General features: G+C 37.3%; 1 protein-coding gene across 1 annotated transcript in view; it reads right to left on the bottom strand.

Moving 5' to 3' along the window:
• Nucleotides 1–27261, bottom strand: part of LOC122790635 (AP-1 complex subunit gamma-1-like) — a 700858-nt gene that overhangs the window by 313799 nt on the left and 359798 nt on the right. The window contains exon 5 of the mRNA XM_044058159.1: nucleotides 20375–20471. Within this exon, the coding sequence (XP_043914094.1) occupies nucleotides 20375–20471 (97 nt within the window). The remainder of the gene's footprint in view (nucleotides 1–20374; nucleotides 20472–27261) is intronic.

The following is a 27261-nucleotide window of genomic DNA, read 5'->3' as shown; positions in this document are numbered from 1 at the left end:
ACCATATAAATACATTAAACAGGACAATTATTATAAGCAATCAATTAAACAATCAACAAAAATTTAAATGTTACTTCCAATTACAATTCATATTTAACCTGCCAGGAAATAATATAAATAAATTCATTATATAAAAGTTCATCATTTAATTTCTTGCTTTCCTCAAATTTAATATTAACTATTTAAGAACTGTAGCCTTAAGTAATTCAAAATTACTGCTGTGAAATTCCTAAACATGTACAGCCACAGAGCTCTCTGTCCTACCATTCTTAATGTCCTCCATGTGTTCTTGCAATGTATTTTAAAGGTACTTTGTTTTTCCTTATATACATTAAAATCACACAGGCACTTAGATCATCAACAATACCTTCAGTAGTAAAACAATATTTGCCATTAGGTATAATTCTTAAACCATTCATATTCCCAAAACTATTAATAACATATTTACAGACAATACATGAGCCAGGGTAAGGAAAAGTGTGTGTGTGTATATATATATATATATATATATATATATATATATATATATATATATACATACATATTGTAATTAACATTTGCATTAATACTTATTTAAACTCCGGTGTGTTTATAAAAGCTATGTACTATCCTATCACCTTTATTATGGCACTGTTTACATGCAAATTAGGGGAAATCATATAACGTTATTAAAAAATGTTGTCTTTAATTAAAAACTTCCAATAACATGAAACCAATTCTATTAATTTCTCTGAAAATAAATTATATGTAGTGACAAAATAAATATCCAGTTTATCTAAACTACACAATCCACCTTTCTTCTCACATTTATTTTTCATATAAAAATTAATTAATCTGTTTTGAGACAGATTCAAAACTTTATAATAGGACTCCACAACAGATGTTTTCTCAAAGTTCCCATTAATAAACATTTTGACAGTTTTTTTTCTCACTTACCTTAAAAAATCTATATGGTCACTACAAGTCTATGTAACCTTAAAAATTCCCCATACAGAATGGAGGAAAGTAAATGTGGGGGATGACAATACTGACCATTAGCAGTTAGTTTTCTGTGTACAATGGTCTTAATGTTACCACTGATCAGTCCATGAAGTTCTAAATCTAAAAATATGTACTCCTATCCATGTTACCATCCTCAAAAACAAAACTATTATCTTATAAATATTCAATAAACTGATTTACACATTTTTACCACCCTGCCAAATAAATATGAAATCATCTGTATATCTAAAATATTTAAAAACTTAATTATTCATAAAATGGTGCCCATGCATATATTCTGCTTCAAACAGTCCCATTACTAAGTTAGCATACATGGGGGCAAAGGCTGCTGCATGGCAATATGTTTAATTTTACACGGAAAAAAAATCTTAATTAAAAGTACAATAATTAGTCAAACAGAAATAAATTAAAATGATAATTTAATTTAACAAGTTATGGGACTGTTGCTCAAATAATAATTTAGAGCATTGATACCATGAATATTACTAATACATTATATAATGATTGGTTGCCATGTGACTTGGTAAAAAAAAAAACAACAACTGACACATCAAACAATTATATCATAAATACAACACATCGCCATACAGTACACTCAAAAAGGAAACATATTTCCTTTCTGATGCACTATCCAAAACCAAGCACATTCAGCTCAAAATAGCAGTAATTTTATGAAAAGCTTTTCACTCCCCTGCTCCACATTAGTAATACATGCTTTTCCTAACCCTAACTCTGTCCCTAATCTGCATCTTAAATTAAAAGCTCTTCCCATAACACTACTACTACACAAGACAGCTTGGACACTCACCATACATATATACACACACACACACACACACACACACACACACACACACACACACACACACATACTCACTCACTCACACACACTCATGCACACATATACTCTAAATCTATCCCCTAACCTAATCAAGACTCTAATCCTAAATACTCACAATCACACACACTTAACTGATCCCCTTACCTAACCCACACTGTAACCCTACCCTATATACATTCACAAACACACATACAGACACCTACTACACATCCCACTTACTTGTTTTGATGAAACACACATACACAGACCCACGCACACAACAAAACATCTGTTTGATAAACTGGACGTGGAAATTCCACTAAAAAATCCTACACTTCCACCTATCAACCAAAGCAATCATAGACCAAACACACAGAATCCAACTTATACAAGTATAACAATTTTTACATCCAGTGGTATCCCATACATTTCTTCATTCTAAACAAGATCATGTATTCTATCTAAAAAATCTCCAGTATGTCTAATTACAATAGTCGTTTAGTAATATTTGTGTACAAATATTCGTGCAAAAATGAATAAATTATTGAGATAATAGACAAGCAAAAATAATATATCTACTGGGGATCTATATTATTTTTATGTACTTTGGGGATACAATAAAAAGTGGCAACTTTTATTATTTACTCCCTATACCTTGCTTCCTTTGCCAATTTCCTCCGATAAAATCTAGCCCCTTGCATATTTTCTATACCACTACTTGAAGTCATCCCTATTGGTAAAATTTCCTTTCTCTATTCCTTTGTTGACTTAGTTCTTAGAATACTCTGCAATTATTTAAAAATAGTATTCTCTATGGTTGTTTTTATTCTCCTTAAGGACCTGCATCCAAAATCCTACTGTCTCCTTATTTCTTGAACACTCCCTTCAGTTTGACTACTGTCATCATCCATTTCTACTCAGATTTCTAAACTTCTGCTTTTGTTACATATATTAATTTTAACTTAGTAGTTCAAAGTATCCCTTCAAATCAGGTAACCCTAACCCACTTTGATCTACAGGAAGAATCAACTTATCCCACTTAACTTTTGCCCTCTTCCCCTCCCCTCCTATATAAATTCCATTAATTCTTTATTAACTTTCATTCACAACTTCTCCTCTGGTTGATAAAAATACACCTGACCAGTATTTAAAGGGACTAAATTAATTTATCACTTGATTTCACTATCCCTTTCCATAAACAAGAGCTTCCAGTTTCTCAATGTTTGTATTACCTTTTGTTTCATCTGTTTTCACATATTCTTAGCTGCCGTAAAATAATTTATTTTATTCATTACACCTAAAAATGTACTTTTTATCATGGCTTAATAAATATGGGTACTGCTGAAGCAATCCATGTTTAGGTACATAGTTTACTAGAATAGCCCTTTTTATCTTCATTTATTTTATATCCTACAAATACTTGAAACTGTGTCAAAATGTTCTACAACCCCAAGTGTCTTTTTCTGTATTTATCAAATACAAAATAATACAATTTGCAAATAAATCTAACTTATCTTGATTATAATACCAATTATATCCTTGAATTTGTGAGTCTTTTATTTTCTTTGCTAAAGGTTCGAAAGATAAAGCAAATAATAAAAAGGAAAGAGGACACTCTTGCCTGGTTCCTCAACTGAAACACTAACTGTTGGTGAAGAACTCTCCTACATTAATTCTTGCCACCAACCCTTTACATATCCTCCTTATTAACTCTATTATTCTATCAGGGAAAACAAATGCTGCCATTGATCTACTCATAAAATCCCAGCTTTTACTAAATGCTTTCTCTGCATCAAAAACCACCAACAATAGCTGCATTTTCATTCCCTCTGCTTTCCTCTGGATAATCATTGCTGTATTAATGTTGTCAAAGGTTTGCCTCCCATCCACAAACATGGATTGATTGGATGGATTGATCCATATCTGTGAATTTTGGCAACACCATTACCACTCTCTTAGCAGTCTAGACATAAACACATTATAATCTTGGTTTAAAATTGAAATGGGTCTATATGAAACTGAGTCTGAAGGGTCTTTACCTTCTTTGGGCAACATAATTATTATAGCTTTCTTCCAAGATGCTGGTACTTCACCTCCTCTTAAAATATTGTAAACAAGGCCTTCAAGATATGTCTCACTTTCTTCTCTCCTAACTTAAAAAATTTCCACAGGAATAGAGTCTGTTCCTGAAGAATTCTCTATTGAGTATACATCACCATTTTTACCTCATCTCTTCCTGCCCCAGCTATTAATTATTGAGGCTCATCTTCCTCTAACAGTAGCATAATTAAGTATTCCATAAATACGCCCATTTGTTCTTTTTCTTCATTTCCACATTCCTCTACTTTATACAAATTTTCATAAAATTTCTGAAATATCTCTAATACTTCTACAAGACTTCTGATTTGTTTTCTTGTTATACACTACCTACGTTTTGTGGTTTACTATCAAAATGTGAAAAATAAAAACAATTTTCCACTTTTTGATCAAATTCATTATCCGAATTTGGTAATACAAAAATAATAACCACAGAATCGACATTTGAACACCAGAAGTTCCAATGTCAAAATTCTGTGTTACAGGTAATGTTTTTGCAGGGGGGCAAGCCACCCCCACACCCTCTGAATATCATATATTCCAACTGCAAGATCATACTACAGTGAGAAAAAGAGTAAATTTCCCATTCCCCACTGAAGTGCTATCTGTTATCAGAACGTCAATCTTGCATTAGCAAATGCACACAACCATTCGCTAATGAAGATTCAAACATTTCCACATCAGCATTATGAAAACTGGAAAACACACATTCGGCCCCAGTTCCATGTAAGTGCTGCCCCAAATTTTTATTTATTCATTCATTCATTTATTTACTTACTTAACATTTGTTTACCAGGAAAGTCCGACTTGGAACAAAGCCAATTTTCAGCAGAGGCCCGGAGAGAAACGCTCTAGATGCATGTCTTTGAAACATGGGAGGAAACCACAGCACACAGAGGAAACCCACACAAATACAGGGAGGACATGCAGACTCCACACAGAAGGTACCCCAGCTGAGAATCGAACCGGAGAACCTCTTGCTGTGAGGTGGCAATACTACTGCTACACAACTGCACCATCCACATTTTGATAGCAAACCAAGTTTTGTAACAAACCTTCCTCTTTTTATTGCTTAAGTCCATAACCCCCTTTTCCCATTAATCATTGTGCTAAATTTTTTTTTTGCTTTGGAGATGTTATCAAAAAATACTTGCTTAACAGCAGCCTTTCTAAACTCCAAATATTCCTTTATTTTCCTTTCAGCACTCTGCAGCTGTTCATCTTCTCATTGTATAAGCCTTTGTCAACCCAACTAAATAATTCCTATTCCTTATTTTACATATCTTTCTAACTTCCATCATGTTTTTAAACTCCATTTTCATTTTATTCTACTCACTAATCTTCCTTCTGCTGAAATTTCTATCTTGTAAACGTACCAAAAAAAAAACAAACTGCACAAAACAAAACAAACAAAGGCAGACTCGGAAAACTCATAATAAAACATTACTTTTATGCATAACTGCTTTTGTCCAACAATGCTTAGGACTTCATCAGATAAACTCATTAAAAATGCAAACACTTACATAACATACATACCAATCACATGACATAACTCCAATGAACTCAGTTTTAAATCCTTAAAGAACTACAACTACCATATAACTTATTTCGTAACGTAATACAATACATTAAAATACTATAATCTTCTTTAAATATTGTAGTTACAAAGTTAATATTAAATATGTACACAAAACCATAATTGTTAATGAATAATTAACTATCTATGATATGTTTTTAATTTTAAGAGGTATGTAAGAGATGATGATTTATTTAACCCCAGAAAGCCCCCTGCATTTAAACTAAGCTGCCAAAATAATTCTCTTTTCTCTAACATCAAACTCCAGGAACTTCCTCTCGGATTATGTTCAACCTTCTCCAAAACAAAAAACAATGTATAGGAAATGAGTTAAAGTCTCTATACAAAGCATTTGTAGTTTTACATTTTTTGACATCATACATATATTCATATACCCTCCCTTTAATTTTCCATTCTGTTTTACCCGCATAGAACCCTGGGCATTGCTGCCAGAGGACAACATAAACTCCACCTTGTATATTAAAATTACATCTCCCTGAAGCTTTAATTGTATGATTTTGAATGGTAACAATGTCACCCATATTAAATAATTACAATTCCCACACTTGGACATTCTACTCATCTAATTATTATTGATTATTTTGATACCCTCATGAATATCTTTTAGACTTTTACCTTTTTTATAGATAAAATGAGGTTTATTTGCCAACTGTTTACTTACATCTATATTGTCAACAATCAAATTCTGATTTTTATCAATAACCCCCCAAATGGATTCACTATCCAATGAATATGTAATAATTAATGAAGTATCACAACCAATGTCAAATTTGAATGCTGCATGATCAATAATCAAAGAATCACCTCTATCCAACATACTAGTGCTGACTCCCACATCAATAATTGGAAGATTTTTTTCATTCTTAGCATTCTCTCCCATTAATACTGGTAAATAAAAAACAATATGCAGTTCGCTAACCACTTCATCCTTTAGATTGTCCACAAATTCTGTAGGATAACCTCTACTGAGAAACATACTTCTCAATAAATTGCATTCTTTTATAAAATCTTCAAACATTGGTACCATACGAGCTGTGTGGACAAACTACCCTTAACCACCACTCTATTTTGGGATATGGGATGGCAACTGGAATAATGCAGAAAGCATTAGAATATGTTCGCTTTCTATATACTTCTGAAATCAGCCTGTTAAATGTGTTAACGTTATATCCAAGTATGCAGTATCCATCTTCCCTAAATTATATGTACAGTCAAAAAAACTAGTAGTATTATTTATATATTCTATATATTATGGGACCTTATGCACATCATCCATCCAAATGACAAAAATATCATTCAAAAACATGGTATATAAGCATATTAAAAGTAAAATTCCTTTCCCTTTCTAGCATAATAAAGTTTGAAGACAAAGGACCACAGGCAGCACCCATAGCGTCACCCTTTGTCTGCTGGAAAAGTTGACCCTCAACCCAAATATAATTATTTTAATCATAATTTCAATAAGCTGAACATACACATTGATTTTTCCAGTGAAAACTCACTACAATGCCCTAAAAACTCAAAAAACATTCAATACCAACAGTATGTGGGATGATTATGAATAAATCTTTACCAACAATGGTCAAAAATACTACACCATCTTTATAACAAATCTATTGATGCTCACTCAAAACATCCAACAAATCTTTACATAAATAATCTATTTTATAATCTGATGATTTCAACTCATAATCTAAAATTTAGCAGTGGGGTATGTTTTAGAGCAGCTAGCATCTACTATAGGTCTAAGAGGTGGATCATTTCGGTTCTTACGTAACTTAGGCATACTATGCACAGTGAGAATTAGATTTCTTTTTATACATAAATACTTATATTCATCAAAAGTAATCTAGTTTTGCATAAGCATATCATATAACAAATTATCAATCTTCCTATAGGAAATATTAACTTAATTCAGGGAAACTTCCCTATACACATCAAACAAAATATTAAACATCTTTTGTACATAGTCAAACTTGTCCATAATAACAAGCCCCCCTCCCTTGTCCGGTTTCATAATTCTTACATCAGTGGACATATGTAATTGTTCCAAAATCTCATACTGCTGCTTTGTTGTATTATAACAATTATTGTCAGCCTGATATTTTGATATAAATCTTATATCCAATTCACAAATGTTCTCATAAATCTGCAACATCAGGTAAGGGGATTGTAACTACTAGACAATCTACAATCCATAGAAATGGTACTATTCATATCCATAATTAATTTCAAATTCGACTTTCTAACATGTTTTAAGTCACTAAGAATGTCTGCAATGGCAGTTCTTTTAGTTGGTACAAATGAAAGGCCTTCTGAAAAAAAGCTCTGCATGAGCCTCATTGACCCTATAAGAACTAAAGTTGTACATTTTAAAATCTTCTGCAGCATTGGTAGCAATGTCTCATGTACGTTTGACTCAAAAAATACATTCGGGCTACAAATTATACAACTTATCTTCTCTACCTCTTCCGCTGCTGTGGTTGATTCTGCCTTTACTGTACTAAGTTCTCTGATACTAGGGGTAGATCCGACCATGAGGCCATCACCTCCTAGGCTGGTGTCTTATGGCTGATTCCCCTGTGTCTTTATCCACTCTGATTGCTGTAAAGGGGGAAACTCCAAAGGGGATTTACATTGCCAACTTAATTTGAAAAAGATAATTCCATCTGCCCCTGAGTTACATGCTGTCCAACATGCCCATGAGAGTGAGGAGGACTGGGATATGCTCTGTTATTAAGATAATCAATCCTCTTGCATTCAGTTGTTTTTTGTTTTTATTTACGTTCCTTAGTAATTTCACATTCACAACCAACATTATAAAAACATGCAAATGTTGGACTTTATACTGATCATACAATAAGTCCTTGGTAACTGATTAATCTAGAACTGTAATCTTTACACAGAGTTGATCCATATAAACTTGATTATGTTTAACAAGTAGCTCCATCAGCTCACAACCATGGCAATCAAAGAGCTGCAACAAATCATGACGCAAAGAAAAATTATTTTGCAGCTCTGTAGGGAACTTCCAAGAATGAAGCCCTTTTGCTACTCTATTAGCTGTAATGGATTCAATGAGGTATACAATTTCAGCCTGCAACTTCTGAAACTTAATTAATTTACAATGATGAACCTGCTGTGCCAATAGTCTGCCATTCAGTACTTGGAAATTTCATCTGCTTTTGAAGCCATTCACTGGGTTTGGAGCTGTATCCGACAGTTTAGTAGAAGCGTGGTGTCTCTCAAAGTCCATACCACTACGAACGCATTCAAAGGCTCCCTGTAATTCTTACCCAAACATTATTATCATCAGCCTCAAAGGAGTATGAATTTTGGGCAACTCGATTTCCACAAGCTGGTGTTTCAAAAGCCAAATGCTGTGTAAGCTGTTGAATCAGCAATGTAAGATTGCCAACAGAATGATTCAACTCATCAAAGGCACCATTAGAAAAAAAAAGAGAAAAAAGAGACTGGAAACTGCCATTTCCACCAGATGACATGGCGGCCATAAAAAAGTAAATGTATCTAAAAACAAACTGCACAAAACATACTAAACAAAGGCAGGCCCAGTCAACTAATAATACAACACTACTTTTATGCACAATAAGTGCTTTCATCCAACATTGCTTAGGAATTCATCAGATAAATTCATTAAAAAAATACAAACACATATAACATACATACCAATCAGATGACAGAACTCCAATGACCTCAATTTTAAATCCTTAAAGAACTACTACAATATAAAACAATACAATACATTAAAATACTATATGTCCTTTAAATATTGTAGTTACAGACTTAATATTAAACATCTCATCAGACCCATTATCGAATATAATACCCCTTTTGAAATGCATTTGTCTAAGCAAATCATTCAATCTGAAAGGCCTCAGAGATTCCTAACCAAAAAGATCAGTGGTGTGAAAAATCACTCTCTCTGTACTCAGTCTCTTGCCCACTCTTTAAAGGAGAACTGTATCTAGCCTTCAAGCCATGAAAGATCCAGCCCTCTTAGACCACCTATTCCTTCACACAGTAAATAGTTAGTTTCTCAAATAAACCGGTTAACAAATAAGACAAGATGGCATGATAGAGTCATCCCAACATTTGCCAAACCTCTGGAACAAGCTTCCACTACATGTCAAGCAGAATAACACCCTTGAACCTTCAAAGTAAAGATAATTAGATGGACAGTCTTAATTTTTGCCCCATCTATCTTGTATTGCCCTCAGTGAGGCTTGAAGGAACTTCGGAATATGAGTTATTAGATAGGATTGTAATGGCCTGCAGACCAATTGCCTAGCATTTACCTAAACAAAATTCACTTCAGGAGTAGAGTCACCCAAAACTCAAAAAGTAAATATTGACATTCATTTCAAGAGCACAAAACTAGTGGTATGACCAGGACAACCCAAACACAATTCTCTGCAGTACATGGAACTTTAACAAAGTATAGAGTGCAAAGTCATTATTAGCTTTGAAAAATACAAAACATTTAGAGCTGAGATGCAAAAATAGGACAGAAGCAAAATGTATTTATGTTCTTGTAACCAGTTTAACCCTTTAAAACCAAAACCAAAACCAAAAACAAAGTGTGACAGTCAGAATTCTTTTGCAGTATTTAAGAAATTTTAGATTTGTCGTGCTATTCTGGGGTGGTGGTCACAGACTGCTGTTTAGTACAAAACTAGAGCACAACAGCAATGAAATATTTTATTTATTTTATTTTATTTATTTTACTTTACATTTGTTTACCGGGTAGTGTCTGACTGGGCTGGTAGCCCGTTTTCAGCGGAGACCCAGGGAGAAAAGCTCCAGAAAAAACAAGACAGATAAAAATACAAAAATTACATCAAAAAGAATAAAAAATATATAATACAAATTATATGCAATAAACAAAAGACTAGTTAATATTCTTACATCATAGCTACAAAATTCGAAATGTAAACCACCAGGATATACTGTAGATATAAAAAGAGTGAAACAGGCAACAACCAAACCTAACTGACAAGGCGTGTGTACACAGTGATTTAGAATGTTAAAACACTGACATTTTGGAATACTGACAACTTACAGTGCAATAAACAGTGAGGAAACAATCAGCTGTAACACTGAATTAAAAAAATGAAAAATAGCAACTGAGCTGAAAAGGTGAAATGAGCATAGGAGAGGAAATTAGTAGGAGAGAGGAGTTATCCAGGGGGGGCTACAGGGGCATAGCCAGTTGCTTTTAAGATATTATTTTATTTTTGTTTTAAATGAAGAGTAGCCATGGGTTCTTTGTATGCTTGGTGGAAGAGCATTCCAGGACTTAACTATTTTATTTTCACCATGGTAGTTATGTGATTGTGATATTTTGAGCAGTGGCCTATTGGAAGACCTAAGGGACCTGCAATGTATCTGTAGTTGAAAAAGGGTTGAAATTGTGGGGCAGATATGAGGGTTACGAATGATTTTGTGGGTGCTTGCAAGTTGGTTTAAGGGTAACAGCTTTAAAAGTTCTAGCCAGTTAAGTTGTAGTACAGCGGAACAATGATGGGCTTTATGGTGATGATTAGTGGCAAACTTTGCAATTTTGTTGTAGCACGATTTCAAGGTTTTGCAGGTCGGCCTTGCTTAAATTGGTGAATATGTGACAGCAGTAGAGAAGTGTAGAAAGAAGTTTTGATCTAGCTGTGGCTAGCCTGGCTTGGGGTGTTAGTTAGGATTTGGCTCTGTAAAGAGCACTGAGTTTAGAACTGACTTTTTTGACAGTTAGGGAAATGTGAATATCAAATATGAGATGATCATCTATTGTAATACCTAGGATTTTGGCCTGATTAGTAGGGTTTTATTTTGGTACCATTTGAGGAGTGGCTAGAGAGCCGTAGGTAGTTGGACTTGGTAGTTTTGTTTGTAAAGATTATTAATTTAGTCTTGTTTGGGTTTAGAATGAGTTGATAGGTGGATAGGAAAATTTCAATTTCTTGGAAAGCTTTTTGCATTTTTTCTTGTAGTTTCTGTGGGGAAGGGGGGAGCAGATAAGAGATGTATCATCTGCATATTGGATGATTGAGGTAAATCGGATTGCTGTATTAAGGTTATGAGTAAATATGATGAAGAGGAGGGGCCAAGTATAGAAACTTGGGGTACACCATTGGATACTGCCAGTAAGGGGAGAGTTTGTTCTCCCATTTAGTAGCCTGTTGACAGTTTGATAGATAACAGAGAAACCATGACAGGGAAGCTGGACTGAGATTGTACGTAGCGAGTTTATTATTATGTAGTAGTTGGTGGGAAATGGTGTCAAAGTCTTTTGACATGTCCAGGAAAATTGCAGAGACTAGTTGTCCATTGTTCATAAGGTGGTGAATAGTATTGATGAAGGATAACAAGGCTGTGTTTGTGTTATACTGGGGTCTAAAGCCGTACTGAGTATTAGATAGAAGGTTGTTAGAGGTAAGGTGGTTCAGGAGTCATAGGTGAATATATTTCTTTAGGATTTTGGCTATGGGTGGGAGGATAGCTATGGGGTGGTAGTTAGAGATGTCACTAGAGGGGCTGCCTTTGTGGAGGGGGATGACATGAGTGACTTTCCAGAGGAGGGGCACATATTGTTCAAAGACTGAGTGATTGATTAATATATAGGATACGCAATACATGGAGAAGCAATTTTTAGGACTTTGGTAGTTGAGCAGCAGCCAGGCAGCAAGGTATTAGTTTACTTAGGAGCTTTTTAATGTAGGATGTTTGAAGTGGTTTAAAGGAGAAGGAGTTAGTGGAATTTGAGCCAATGGAGGGAGTGTGAGAGGCAGTTGTTTGTGGTTGTCAAGGAGAGAGGAGATGGAGTTAATAAAATGTGAGATGAACTGTGAGGCTAAGGGTATGGAGGTATTGGCTGTGGAAGGAGAGGGGTTGGAAGATTTACGAGGGTTGAGGAGGAAGTTAACTGTTTTCCAGAATTTTTGTGGGTTGTGTAGGTACTTTTGTTGAGAGGTTTGGAAGTAATTTTTTTTTTCACTGCTAATTTTATTCTTAGTTTGGTTTCTTAACTGCTGATAAGAAGTGAGGTCAGATTTGTTTTATGGTGATAGGTATAGGACCCTGGCTCTGTCCCTTTGTTTAATCAGTTATTTAGTATCATGGGAAAGCCATGGTAGTTGTTTGGATTTGGGGAATATTTTCCTGGTGGAGGCTAGGCTATTTAGTATTTCAAGAAATCTGTTGTTAAAAAATTCAACTGCAAGGTCCAGGTTTAGGCTTTTTAAAGGGGACCAGTCACAATGTTTTAGTACTAGATTAAATAGTTCAGGTGAGAAAAGTTTCTTACCATGGATGTACTTTAAAGGATTTTCAGATTGAGCTTGAGTTCTTTTTCTAAGTAGAAATATATGGGCATGGTCACTAAGAATGATAGGAAGGCAGCTGGCTTGGTCACTCAGGATTGGCTTGTTAGTTAATATCCAGTCCAGTAGTGACTCTTTTTTAGTGTGTTTGTCAGTGCAAGTGGGACAGTTTATAACTTGTGAGAAATTGTACAAGTTAAGAAAATTAGTAGGGGAGTCTGAGGAGCAGGACAGCCAGTCGAGGTTAAAGTCACCTAGGATGATAGTTTCTTGATTAAATGTGTAGGCAGACCATGACATGAGAAGTTCAATGCTGGGAAGGTTGTTGCTGGGGGGGGGGGGCAGGTATGCAGCTATGATAATTATGTTTTTGTGAGGATTTAGTAGGAGGTGAGTGATAAGAATCTCTGCATTGTGGATGTCTGGAAGTATACATTTTAGTTTTTCTAGTATTAGAGAGTCTTTAAACATAACTGCTACCTAATATGGCTAACAAACTTTATTAAGCACCTTTCTTACAACAGAAAGGTGTTTAACAAAGCTTTTTTAAAATTATACCAAATTTGAGGAGCTACTTGCACTACAGATGTATTTATAATGGATTTAGTAAAACACTGCCCATGTTTTCCACTTTGGTGAGACTGTTTATCTGCATCTCCTCTAGTCTGTTGTTATGTAATCCTTCACGTCTATGAAAAACATATCAGAATTACTGAGAGTGCTGAAAACCACTGAGCACTGAATATTGAATATGAGCAGCTGAAAATGATGAAATACTTCCATTTTCTGAATCATCCTTAAAGAGAATGGGAATGAAATATGTATAGTACACATAAAACAAAGTATTTTTGAAGGCAGCAAGTCATGTAGCAAACTCCCTAACCATACCACCACACCATCCGTTAACCCCTTATTCACCATCTGAAGTGGTATAATCTTTGAGAAAGGAGAAATACTCAACTTAATTATATCCTCTTTTTCTGAGAATGCCCAGAATGAGAATAATTAAGCAGGAGAGTTGGGGAACAGCCCCTCATATGGGAGGGCACACTGGGGCATCCCCCGCAGGAAAGAAAACATTTTGTTCAATTACTGTGCAAATATCTTTGTTTTTCAGTGCAGGACTTGTCCTGCATGCAGGGAGTGAGTGTAATACAGTTAAGTATACTATGTCTCTGAGCAGCATACTGAGTTTCAGTGTTCTATGAGCTAAGCAGTGTGAGGCACAGAGTAATCAATATGCAAAGATGCAAATGTTGTGTTATGAAAGTCACCCCCTTTTTACTGCATGCATGATCTCCCTCATTACTCTTCTTTCAAACATTTCTGAAACAAAAACAACTGCTGAGTATCTTTACCCAGCTACTAATGTCCTGCTTCTTATAGAATTCAGAAACACCTCTTAAAAATATCTGCTTTGAATAAGCCTCCTGCTATAATTAGCAGGCTGTTTCCTGAATACTTGGATCAGAACAGTTCTACTTCAATCGTTAATTATTCTCCACAGGGACTGGACTCAATAAGGAAGGGCAGATGGTCACTATCTGCATGAAGTACAGGGTCAGCAGCTGCAGTCTCTTCAGAATTATCTACTGTTTGTACTTTTTTACCAGAAATACCTATCAGCTCTTAATCAATAAGTAATATTATTCTTAAAGGCAAATTCTCATTCATTATTGTTTAAGTAAGTTAGAAATCTCATTTCATAACTGTTCTGTTTCGGACAAACTTGTCATCTGCAAGTCCAACATTATAACATTAGCAAAGGAAGGTGTAAAACATCCACCTGTCACTACTCCCTTAAAATGCTGATAGCACTATGTATAAGGCAGTATTCTGGAAGACTTGCCAAAAACTGTTCACATTTGTGAGTCTGAAAAATCCATCCAAAAGTACATTTTCCTGCTTGAAGTACAACATTTGTATGAATCAGAGACATGAGCTGTGACTCTGTAAAGTGGCTATTGCAAGAAGGTATAATGCATGGGACCTCAGGAAATGTGATTCAAAGATAGGGTTAGATGTAGTGAGGAAGACTTCATTATCAGCTAATTTGAATATTACCGTGAGTGCTAAAAAACACTTGTGAAAGTAATTACCACTTGCAGCCCATGAATCAGGTTGAAAGAGCACCCCCTCCTCATTCACTCTCCTACACACTGCACTGATTTACAGTTATCTCTCACACACACACACACACACACACACACACACACACACACACACACACACACACACACACACACACACACACTCAACAACACTCCCACCGCACACACACAAACGGACATGCAGGCACACTCATCCATTTAGCCACACACCCACACATACATACATACACACACACAGAGGTATCCTTAAGTCCATTCATACCCCTACAAACATGGCCACACTGCTACATACATACACTCACACCACCCACCACCTGTATCTCTCTGATGAAATTCTCTAAATTTGGCTTCACGAAAGGTTGGTCAGTCATGGTAGGACTTTCCACTCACAGTAACTCTTTCAAATCCCACAGTATATCTGTTAAAATCCATAAAACTCTGCCAAACTTCTCCTTGCAAATTATGTGTTCATTTATTTATTTGTTAACAGAGAAAGTGGGTTTGCCCATGGGCCTTATCTTGCTTTGTTTCTTTCAAGGAAAAATAAGTTGTTTCAAAAGCTTATCATTCAAAGCTAACAAAATAGTAGTGCCCAATAAAATGAAATGACAAATGTTTGCAAGGATATATGAATGAATCTTATATAGGAACAGCATCCGCTTCCCTATGCCCACAAAATAAAAAAAATAAAAAAAAACATATTTACCTTCTGTGTACCTCTCTGGTGTTAGACTCGGATGAAAGTAAAATCACAAATGCTCATTGTCATATATTATACACCTGAGGATCTTGGGGAGGAAACTAGAGCACCTGGATAACACTTACACACAGATGGACAATACATGCAAACTCTAAAAAGAAAGAATCCCAAACAAAAACATAACCAGAGAACCAAATGTTGTGAGACAGCAATGCCACTCTTCACACCACTGTGCCAATGATCACCTGCAAAAAGACACATCCTGCCCAGAATACCAAAGCCTAGCCAGCAGCTCCAGTACCCAGCAATTAGACATATTTCTTGCTGTATACACATTAGATTTTAGACTATAATAACATAAAAATAAAAATTTCCCACAATAATTTTGATAACAGGGATAATCATTGTCTTGAATCCTTAGCCCTCTTTCAGTTCCAGCCCTCTTTCAGTTCCTTTAGTAGTTATAATCACTGCCTGGAATTCTTAGCCCTCTTTCAGTTCCTTTAGTATCTTCCTTGCTTACACTTTTCTTGACCCTGATCTTGTTCCACTTTTAGTATGCCAGCAGAATTTTCAGTACTTATGTGCTACACTCCTCCCCACTTCCCCTGAACAGGTGCATATGACAGTTTTTTTATTTCTTAAAACATTTTTGCTTTTTTAACTTCCAGACTAGCATTTTTTTACTGATGGTCAAATTTCAAAACTATCTATCCAAACAAAGGTTCTACTCCACTTAGGAGGTTTTTATCACTTTTGTCTAGGAGTTCAAACATGACCCCCCCCCACACACACACACACACACACACACTTCTATTAATAATGGTTGCATCTCTTACTGGGTCAAATTGCTAATTTCACATTTTGCACACTTTGTTGAAACTATGAGTGAGAATTTCTAACACTGTACTTAGACTGCTCTCCCCTTCCCCATCTTAGTTATGAGGGTACTAGTCCTTAAGTACACCATGTATTAATATTAGTAAACATCTGCCACAGAATTTCTACTGGTGTCTCCTCAATACGTGTTTCTTCCCCTGTACTAAGGTTAGGCATTTTAGTACCATATATTACTCTGTTCAGTCATCTTAGTCTATGGAATGTAGGTTTTCTAACTGCTTCCTATTATTAACTCCTTTAGTAATAACAATATTAACCTGTGTGCTACTTCCTTGTATATGAGTGTCACCATGCTCCCCCCTCTCTGTTTTTGGTTTAGGTAGTTAGATTTGACAGTATACTAGACTTTTGTTTACTATTACAAACTTGCCCCACTTTTTACCAGAATTCTCATCACTTTTCAAAGAGATGAAACACTTTTCTTTTTACTATATCATATTCCAGGTTAGTGTTGAGTGTTTACACATTCCCCAAATCAGTTTGCAGCTCTGTATAACCCCATGTTCATTTTGCATCTTTCTTTAACACCCCAACTAATACATTTTGCATGAACAAACCTATCTTTCCCTTTCTAGGCTGTTAATTTATTTCACTAAGTATCACAATTTCAAACAATGTTTCACAAGACTTGTGCAGCTCACAAGTTTAATCACATCAGACCAAACAAACTCTTTAACATTTGTCCTTATCATTTACCAGTTAGTTGGAGAGGGATTATTTTTCCTCCAACTATCTTATGCTTTGGAATTGTATTGTCCCACCAGAACACCTGTTCATCTCAGCACCATACACAGAGCAAAATTAAACTCTTCAGTACCACAGCTTTCAAATAAAGGTACCTTTTATTTTAAGAGGTGAAAACACGGAAATGATAGCAAACAGTGCAGTAAATGGTAAGAAAATTGTTTTACTTTAAATTTCTGAGTTTCCAGCTGAAAGAACAAATAGTAAATGCAAGAAGTCTCAATACTGCATCACATGAAATAACTCACAGATACAGTACAGGTTTGTTCAGTCTATCAGCAGTATTCTAATTAATATTATACAATGCCTACTCTAAAACGTGCAAGCTGATTGGCCAGCCCAACCAGCGTGCCCGTTGTAAATCCCTCAATATACTAACGGAAAAAGGTCCGGTCGCCCGGACTTTTTCCGTTAGTATAAAACACTGTCGCTATGTTAAAAGAGTTTAACATAGCGACACAGATTTAAAAAAAGCAACGGAGATCTCCGTTGCTTTTTTTAAAGCTGTCTCGCTATGTTAAACTCCTTTAACATAGCGACACAGTGTGTAAAAAGCAACGGAGATCTTGCGATCTCCGTTGCTTTTTTTTTTAAACCTGTCTCGCTATGTTAAATGAGTTTAACATAGCGAGACAGCTTTAAAATAAGCAACGGAGATCTCAGCTTACAAATTTTACAAGATTACAGCTTGCGATTTCCCACCCTAGACTAAACCTTCCCTCTCAGACAGGACTAAGCCACTCAAGCCCAAGATGAACTGATGAACATCCAACCAATTGTCAAGGTTCCATTTGAAAGATGATCACATTGTTTGATTTATGGGGGGGGGGGTAGAAGTTTACTCCAGAGGTTGGGTAGGTGCTGAGTAATGAACCATATTGCCTTGTTTATTTGCTAATGCAGATTTGGGTTACTGGTTCTGGTATTAGTGGAACTGTTTGATTTGAAGATGCAAGAGATGCAGGATCACTTGGTCCCTAATCACTCGGAAGGCAAGACATAGATCCCCTCAGAGGAGTCTATATGACAATGAATAAAGGGGCAGTGCCACAGGTCTTTTCTAGTAGCTTAAGGTTTTTAAGCCTTAGATCTTCTTAGTTAGGAACCTCCGTGGTCCTTCTAATTGTCTAATATGTCTAGTGAGGTATATCCCAAAGTAGGCATTGTATTCTATGACTGACCTGATATTAATCTGAATATAATGGGATGCTTACCTGCTTTGATCTAGATGATACTCTTTTGGTGATTAATGTACTAAAGTGTAAGGATTTCAGGGCCACTGCCTTTGCATGATGATGAAAGAAGGAATTATCAACCCATGTTACTAGGTCTCTTACTACGCTCCTGTTTTGAAGTGGGAGTAGCTTCTATGCCGCATGCAGGGTGGAAGGGTTGTCTACCAAACGTGACAATGTTGCACCTTTTAGAATTTAACTTGAGCCCATTTTCAGTACACTAGGTATGTGTTCTAGCTACAGAGCTTAAGCATCATGGGGAAAATGACCATTACTCCCAGCCAGGAATGAGCCTTTTGGAACACCATTGGTTCCCTTCTTTCTTTCTTTCTGATACTGCACCTTTCACACTCACCATGTGGATTCAATCTTTTAACCCACTGGCTATTCATCTTACTACATAGAGGTCAATTTGCAGTGCATTTAGTTTATGTATTATGCTAGCATGGAGCATGTTGTCAAAGGCTTTGGCTGGATCTAGGTAGCCAGGTGGACAGAGTGATCATCATTTATGCGTGTGTTATCTTTTCAAATAAGTTCACCAGATTCAATACACAGAATCAATCCTTCACAAAGCCAAACTGTTGTGGGTGTAGCCTGATGAAATCTTTAATGTCAAAGACTATCAGGTAAGTTATAATATGTTCCATGAATTTGTAAAATGTACCTACAATTCCAGGGTCCATGATGGATTGTCCTCTATGGACAGGAACATGTTGCTAGGCTCAGGTTGAACAGTTCATCGAGTGGATCTGCTAGGGCACATTTAGTACTACTTATCAGACACATGCATATATTAAAAGAGCTTCAAATAATTTTAAAAAGGAGAATTAAAAACAAACTTAGCTTCCCAATAACAAAACAAGGTTCGCAAAAATAAGGGCACAAGCTGCACCCATGTCAACCCTTGGGCTTGGTCAAAAAAATTCACCTGACAAGAAACAAATGTTCTTCAGTACTAACTAAGGATTTACTATATTATTCTGATTGCAGATTTCTAGAATCTACACAGGTTACCAATATCCAACCACTCTAAATCAATACCCAGTCTGACATGATCTGCATATTGGATATTCCCACTGTACTTTCACTCTAAGTAGCACCACTGCTTGTATTACATGACCATCTGCTGAGATTCATCTATATAGCCTGCATGTCCTTGAAGGCTTCCTATTCACTTCACATGGAATAAGAACAAATATGCTGCATTACAGCCTCGTCACCTCAGCTGACTTCAGTGATGTACTATAAAGTGATATCACATGCTCTACCAACTTTTACTTAAGCTGGCTCAGTACTCTAGAAGCAATGCATCTGGGCCTATAAAAGTGCAACCTGACTGGGGGAATCGTGTGTCATCAAAAAGACACATGGTACACCAAAGTGGTTCACAGTAACCTTGCCATCATTGTATCACTAAGAAAAATGAAATAAAGGACTGCTATAAAAGCTCCATACATTAATTACCCTTTGTATCTAAATGCTTCATCTTAAGCATTTTCTCTTTACTCTAAATCTGCAAAATATACTGTTGAATACAAAAATATAATTTAATATTTTTTAACTGAAATATCATGTTACCATGAAAATAATGGGTTTATCAGTTTAGGTTAAGAAAGCAGTTCAAATAAGCCAGCTATGCACACTGAAAAAAAAAATAATTTATTGACATGAACATTAAAAAGAACTTTACATCTCTGGCACTTCATGCAAAATGAAAGCTTACTACTGTAGTTCATGTGAAACTGATTACTCTGAATTTCAGTATGTGGAGTGTGCTTGTATTAAAACTATTAAGAGTGCTCTGCTGATTGAAACCAAAGCATATTTCCATTACCATGTTGCTTCTCTGAAAGGAGCCGCTTGCATGCTGGAATGAACATTTCTATCAGTTCTGGGACTTTCCGGACGATGTGCACGGCACATAATGCTGCCTAGAAGATAAGGAAAGGCAGAACAAGCTAAGCACAGTTACTGGTTATGTAAGTCAATTTGTGCAACCTGTGAACATTTAAAGCAACTAATAAATATTATTTAAATACAAAGAATATACATTTACATACATAAACATCCAGTCTCACATACACATATGCAAAACACATACATCTAAATACCCATATTAGGAACAAGCAGTACACCACACAAAATACAAATACTTCCCATGACGGGAATCAGACCTTCTGATCTCATGAATGCAAACAACATGCTGTATATGGTTACTTATTCTGTAATAAAAGACTTAAAAAAATCACTCATAAAAAATAATTTTCTTTGCTACTATATTCTTGCGAAGTCAAACGCATGCATTAGTAACTGATGAGACAGCAGTCATGATACCTGCTGTTATTTTTTTAACAGACAGAAGCAGAGTACCAGAAAATGAAACACAACTAAATGTTACTGGGTTTTGTTTAATTACATCATCTTTGGCCACTCCACGTGGTTGATCATAACTACAGCAAATCATATTTTTTTGAAAATAATCAACCTAATGTAACCCTGTAGTTTTTCGCTGCATTCATATGCCTTGGGATTCAGTAAACTCCATGTAGGCATCGGGCAAAGCCTACACAGAGTTTACATGTGTGCTTAGTGATGTGAGGTGAGCAGCAGCGCTAATTACATATTCATGCTGCACACTGCATTTAAATGTCAATAAGTGCTGTTTTGTGGCTGGAAACAGTGTTGTCAGCCAGGAAACCATGTAAAGCAACACAGATAGCAAACCTGTTTACTTCAGAGCACAGCAGGTTAGCATGATTGTGTGGAATGCTACAGTGACTATCAGGACTTAACATACAGTTATATATATGGCCCAAACACAGTACAGAGCAGTGTATACAGTGAAGAGTACTGTGAAATTATATTCCAGGCATTCTGTACTGAAGTTGTGTAAATGATCTGTAAGGGTACATGAACTGGCATGTAAAATAAACACTCAGGGAAGTGTGTGTATTAAATAGGCACATAGATTAATTGTAGGAATGAACACAGGGGAAAAGGACAGGTGAAACAACTTAATGTACAGCAGGTGAGGACTTGTCAATGGAAGACAGTTGTAGGAGGAACACCAATCACATATCAACATGGTATAGTATGGACTGCACAGTGAAAATGTGTATTATGTGACTGTCACACAAGGTGACATAACAATGGGAAAGATGTCTGTGTGAGATAAGCATCCTGACATGAACAATGCAGAGGACATCCATCAAGGATGTTGCATACAACTGCATATTGTGAAGCTGCGCAAACTGACTTGTCTGAAAATGAGTGTAATCTCAACAGAGGTCTCCAGCAAGTGGAATACAGGTAAAGGCTCATGGACAACAGGAAAACAAGTATGTACAATCATAGACACTATCAGAATAATACCACGTCTCTGACAAAACATATACGTGACTTAGAGTGATCAGAGATGGTTCTGTACAAACACACTTATATAACTATCATGACATGTCTTCACTCTATGAGGGTAATCACACATACTGTCCTGACACTGTAACATCTGCTGGAGGTGGTAGGAGGGACACTGCTATACCTGTATGTGACATCATGATCAATACAGGCTGGCTGACTGGTGTGCATGGCATACATATGGCACAATCCACACTGTCATGAATGTTACCCATGCCATTAATGTTGTCACACAGCTATGTATGTACTGTGTGCATCACTGGAACAGGTATCACACAAGCATCTGGTGCTTGATGGGGGTTTCGCATCATCAGACAGAAATGTTTATGCCTCAAAAATAATACCTAGGTATGGCCAATAAGATGTGTGACAGGTCACTGTGGCAAAGATGGTACACTTCAGTTATACTTCACTGTAAGTTGTGTAGGGAGGTACATGAAGAAGGGTGCACTGTATTCAGTTATTGGTGTGATGAAGGCTGTGAACTATGGAGGTATATGGCCTGTGATGGGATATTCTTCACATACTCAGTAGTTATGTCACATACAAGGGAGTAGTCAGGACTGTGGCACCATGCTGGTGGTCCTTCCACATACCATCTTATCCTAATACACAGGTCACATACCTACTGGTCTGATTATAGGGTGTGATGTCTATATTATGCTTGGGTTGTGTGTTTGTTTTCCTGACGTAAAAAATTCCCCCATGTTTTTGTTTCATTTCAGGTGTTATCATAGCTGAGGCAGCAATCTTTGGTGTGTGTTACACAAATATCACAGTGGGAGACAATGATTGCCTACAATCTGTAGTCCTTCAGACGGCTGTTTGGACACAGGATTTGTATGTCATACGTGATGTCTGTGACTGAAATAATGGACAAGAAAGGGCCTAGAAGACAGCCCTGATGTACATACCTGATCACTGGATCTGAGATATAGGTCACTTCACACATTTCAACATATTTAGCTGTCATGTATGTGATGCAGTGGTCTCCCCACTTGATGATATAGGTGTTTATGGCCACATCTGACAGTGCTGAGGAAATACCTCACTGCGAATTTGTGTCAAAAGACTTGGGCTTGTCAAGTTCAAAAGGATGATAGTGTTGTTATCACGCCTGCCCTCGATGACCTCTTTGAGGACATCTAACAGATGCAACAGACATGATGCAGCATTAACAACTGACATGGGTCTGTTACACACAGCTGGGATATTACCAGTGTCCATTCAGAAAAGGTCCATGATGACATGTTTGTCTACCTCACAGATGAGGAGCAAGATGTGTCTATACATGCATGCATCAGGTGCTGTCCCCACCCAACTCAGATGGATGCATCTTAATGTACACCCTTCTACAGGAACATAGTCTGTGTGGAGGGTGTGTTGACGTGTATATTCAACCGTGTCAGGAAGGTGTATGTGCTGAGTCATGCTACAGGCGATCTGTGATGCTGTCACAGCTCACTGATTCTGTGTGATAGGCCTGGATGAAGGTAAGACAGTGCATGCTCCCAATTCTGATCTGGCCTAGGGTATGGATACAATCCCCCACACAGGTATCATTAAGAAACTCTCCCAGCAGGGGATAACCCCTTGCATCACTAGATGGGTAACCAATTGGCTCACTGACAGAACACATACTGAGAAAGTTGGTGAATCAACCTGTACCAGTAGAGCTGTCACCATTGCCATACCCCAGGGATATGTGCTTGGCTCTTCACTGTTTGGGATCTATTTCTGGACAGTTCAGGCTAAAGTATTTGGCCTTTGGCTTACCTTGTATGCTGATTCATACATACATGGATGCAATCAATGAGCCCACCAAAGATGACAACATACTACAGGAGGGGCTAACATAGACAAATGATTCGTGACAAAGCCACATGGTCTACAAAAAAAAGCAAAACTGTGTCTTTATTTTGTCCTTCTGCAAAGTTGAATTCCCTGTGAATTACATCATTGACAACAGTCCCACTTTGCTGAAACCCAGTGATGCAAGCACTGGGAACACACATACATAGCACTCTGAACTTAGACCATCAAGTGCACATCATAAGTCATACCATCATATTCACATTGTAGGATTGTATAACAGCACTGTACTCAAACCTCATCAGAACACTAATATAGAGTATAATACTCTCTTTTGCATATACCTCACCAGACACACGCAGCAGCTGGAGAGACCACAGAGGTTTCTCACCAAGCCTATAAACTATGCCATGATGTATGTTGATAGTCTGAAAGCCATGTCACTGTAATCTGTATCATATAGGATGAGGTGACTTCTGCCTGGACTCTAGGCCAGTCTCTGACTCTGCCCTAGTGGGAATAGTGCACATCCACAAATCAGATACAGCTGATGACAACAGCAGTGTCTGGTGAGGAGAATATGGTAATAACCGTGTTTCACTTGCTGGTGTAAATGTTTCTCTGTAATGTGACCACACACACACACACGCGCGCGCACGCACACACACACACACACACACACACAAGCACACACACGCACGAATGCACACACACACACACACACACACACACACACACACACACACACACAAGTTAAATGCAGTGAGAACAGAACCCTTACCTATCTAAGTGCACAGACTACAGAACTCTATTTAAGGCAAGCGCTACAGCTAAATTCTGACTGGAGTGTCTCAGACAACACTTTATAGATGATGACATCTGCAGTGCCTGGTGAGAATATAAAGTTTTCCACATGTTGGTGTAAAAGGCCACCTATAACATTAGGCAAGTGCATAAACACACACACACACACACACAGTTGACTGCAGTGAGAACAGAACCCCCTAAGTATACAGACTAAAGAGCTCACAACTTTACACAAATGCCATGGCACAATTCTGACTTTTACAAGGCTGCAGAACAACTTTTAGTGGAAGACATCAGCAGTGGATGTAGGAGAGAAGATGTTGGGAGGCCTACATAGGTTCATAGAAGGTTACTAGGCTAATGGCCTTAGGGCCTTTACAAGCCTAGCCATGTAAAACATACTCTTACTGACCATGGTTAGATGGTTGTTAGCAGAGCAACTTTGTGATCAGTACTGACTGACACTTTTCATGAGGGACATAAGTGCCACCACTGGGGTGAATTTATGATCACCCATCCAGTGGTCAAGGTTGCACATGAAAAGGGTCATTGAGGAGCTCTGCTTTACAGGCAGTGGGAGCCTATTCCAGAGGAGTAGCAGTCACTGGGAGATATATCTGTCTCTCTAACATGTTATGCTTATGTCACAGGTTAAGTTGAGAGCCCTGGAGCAATTAAATCTTGTCCCATTTGATTTGCAGATGTCCAGCATTTCCATTAAGGCAGGGTATGAGACTGTTCTGTATGCCAGGCACAGGTCACCCCTCAGCAGCCTGTGTGAAACTGAATACAGTGACAGGGCTTTCAGTCTTTCCATGTATGTCATCTTTTGGAGTGCTTGGAATCTCTTGATCAGAAACCTTTGTGGTCTCTCCACTTGCTGCAGGTGTCTGGTGAGGTGCATACAGAAGGGAGCATTGTACTCAATTAGTGGTCTGATAAGGGTAGACTATGGTAGAGCTATTACCTCCCTGGTCTTGGATGCGATGGTCTTATTTATAAGGTGTGCAACGTCAAATGCTTTTCTTCCCACTATGAACACATGGTGATCAAAGTTTAGATTGCTATCAACCTGTGTTCTCAAGTCTCACACCACTGAGTTTGAGCTTAGAGGGGTGCTATGTACATCACAATTAGCAGTGTCTACTTCTTTGCCAAAGGGTACAATGAGGCATTTTTTGTGTTAAGTTTCAGTCCATGCATTTGGCACCTATCATTTGTCTGTGTCAGCCCTTTCTGTAATATGTTAACATCATTGGGGGACTCACTATGATTGTGCCCAGTTTACAGTCATCTACAAACTTGTTAAGCCACAGGCCATCTGGCTTCACCTGGACTTCAGAGAAATAGTTTCCAAACAGTAGAGGGCCCAGCACAGATCCTTATGGTACTCCATTGGTAAAGTACAGTTGTGTACACTTACCATAAATGTAGATGTTCGAGTGTATTCATTGTTGCAGTCATTACATTTGGGTAATCTGCTGGCAGGTTGCCCTCAGTCGGCCTGATTAACAAAGTCTTGGGTCCTGCGTCATTTGCTGTCCCTTCTTCCATGACATCAGGTCGTCAGGGGTATAAAACATGCAGCTGATGCCATTACATCAGTTTTTCTTGCCCCAGATGTCAGGTGCCCCCCCAAAGGTGGAGCAAAATATATATATAAGTAATTAAAAACACATATAACTCCAAACAAAAGTAAATACACCAAAAAGGCTTTTAAGCATAGTAAAACAAAGTAGAGGTATAGTAAGAGAAAAACAGGGGGCTGGAGGGAGGGTAACCAGGACTGCAACAGTGAATACACTCGAACATTTACATTTATGGTAAGTGTACACAGCTGTACTATGTTCTTCATGTTTCACTGTTGCAGTCATTATATTTGGGTAGATTCCCAAAACTATGGTTGGGAGGATGGATTTATACAGCATTAGGATCAGCTATAAGGCCCTGCAAAACAGCAGTGGCAAAGCCAGCTCTGGATTTAGAGAAAATTGGTAGGTGATAATGCTTGGTGAAAGTATGAATTGAACTCCAGGTAGCATCTTCTAGAATATCCCTGGTAGGAACACCTCTGAGAAAGGCTTTAGAAGTAGATGCAGCCCTGGTGAAATTAGATCTGATCCCCTGGGGGATAGGTTTTCCATGGTGCTTATAGCACAAATAAATACAATGGCTTATCCATTTAGAAATGGTTTGTTTTAAAATAGCCTTCCCCTCTGTCCCTGCAGCAAATGCTACCAGCAATTGTTCAGATTTTCTTTGAGATTTAGTTCTGTCCAAGTAGAATCTAAGTTGTCTGTGTACATCCAATGAATGCAGAATCCACTCCCCCTTGTTCTGTGGATTGGGAAAGAAAGTTGGCAAATGAATGGACTGATTAAGAGCCACACTGGATACCACCTTGGGCATGAAGGATGGATTGGACCTGAGTGACACCATGTCCGCATGAAAGATGATGAAAGGCTGCACTGCCATAAGGGTCTGTAATTCAGATATCCTTCTAGCTGTAGTGATTTCTAAAAGGAAGGCTGTTTTCCATGAAAGAAATTTTAACTCTGCAGTAGCAGCTGGCTTGAAAGGAGGTAGAGTGAGTTTCTCCAATACAAAGTTAAGGTCCCAGGCAGGGGTTGGAGCTCTCCTGGGTGGTCTCAAGTTTTTGGCCCCTCTGAGATATTGCTTTAGCAGAAG

The sequence above is a fragment of the Protopterus annectens genome, chromosome 16.part0 (genome assembly GCF_019279795.1).
Source record: "Protopterus annectens isolate FY-2018-M chromosome 16.part0, PAN1.0, whole genome shotgun sequence".
Taxonomy (NCBI): Eukaryota; Metazoa; Chordata; order Ceratodontiformes; family Protopteridae; genus Protopterus; species Protopterus annectens.
This window is presented reverse-complemented; position numbering and strand designations above follow the sequence as displayed.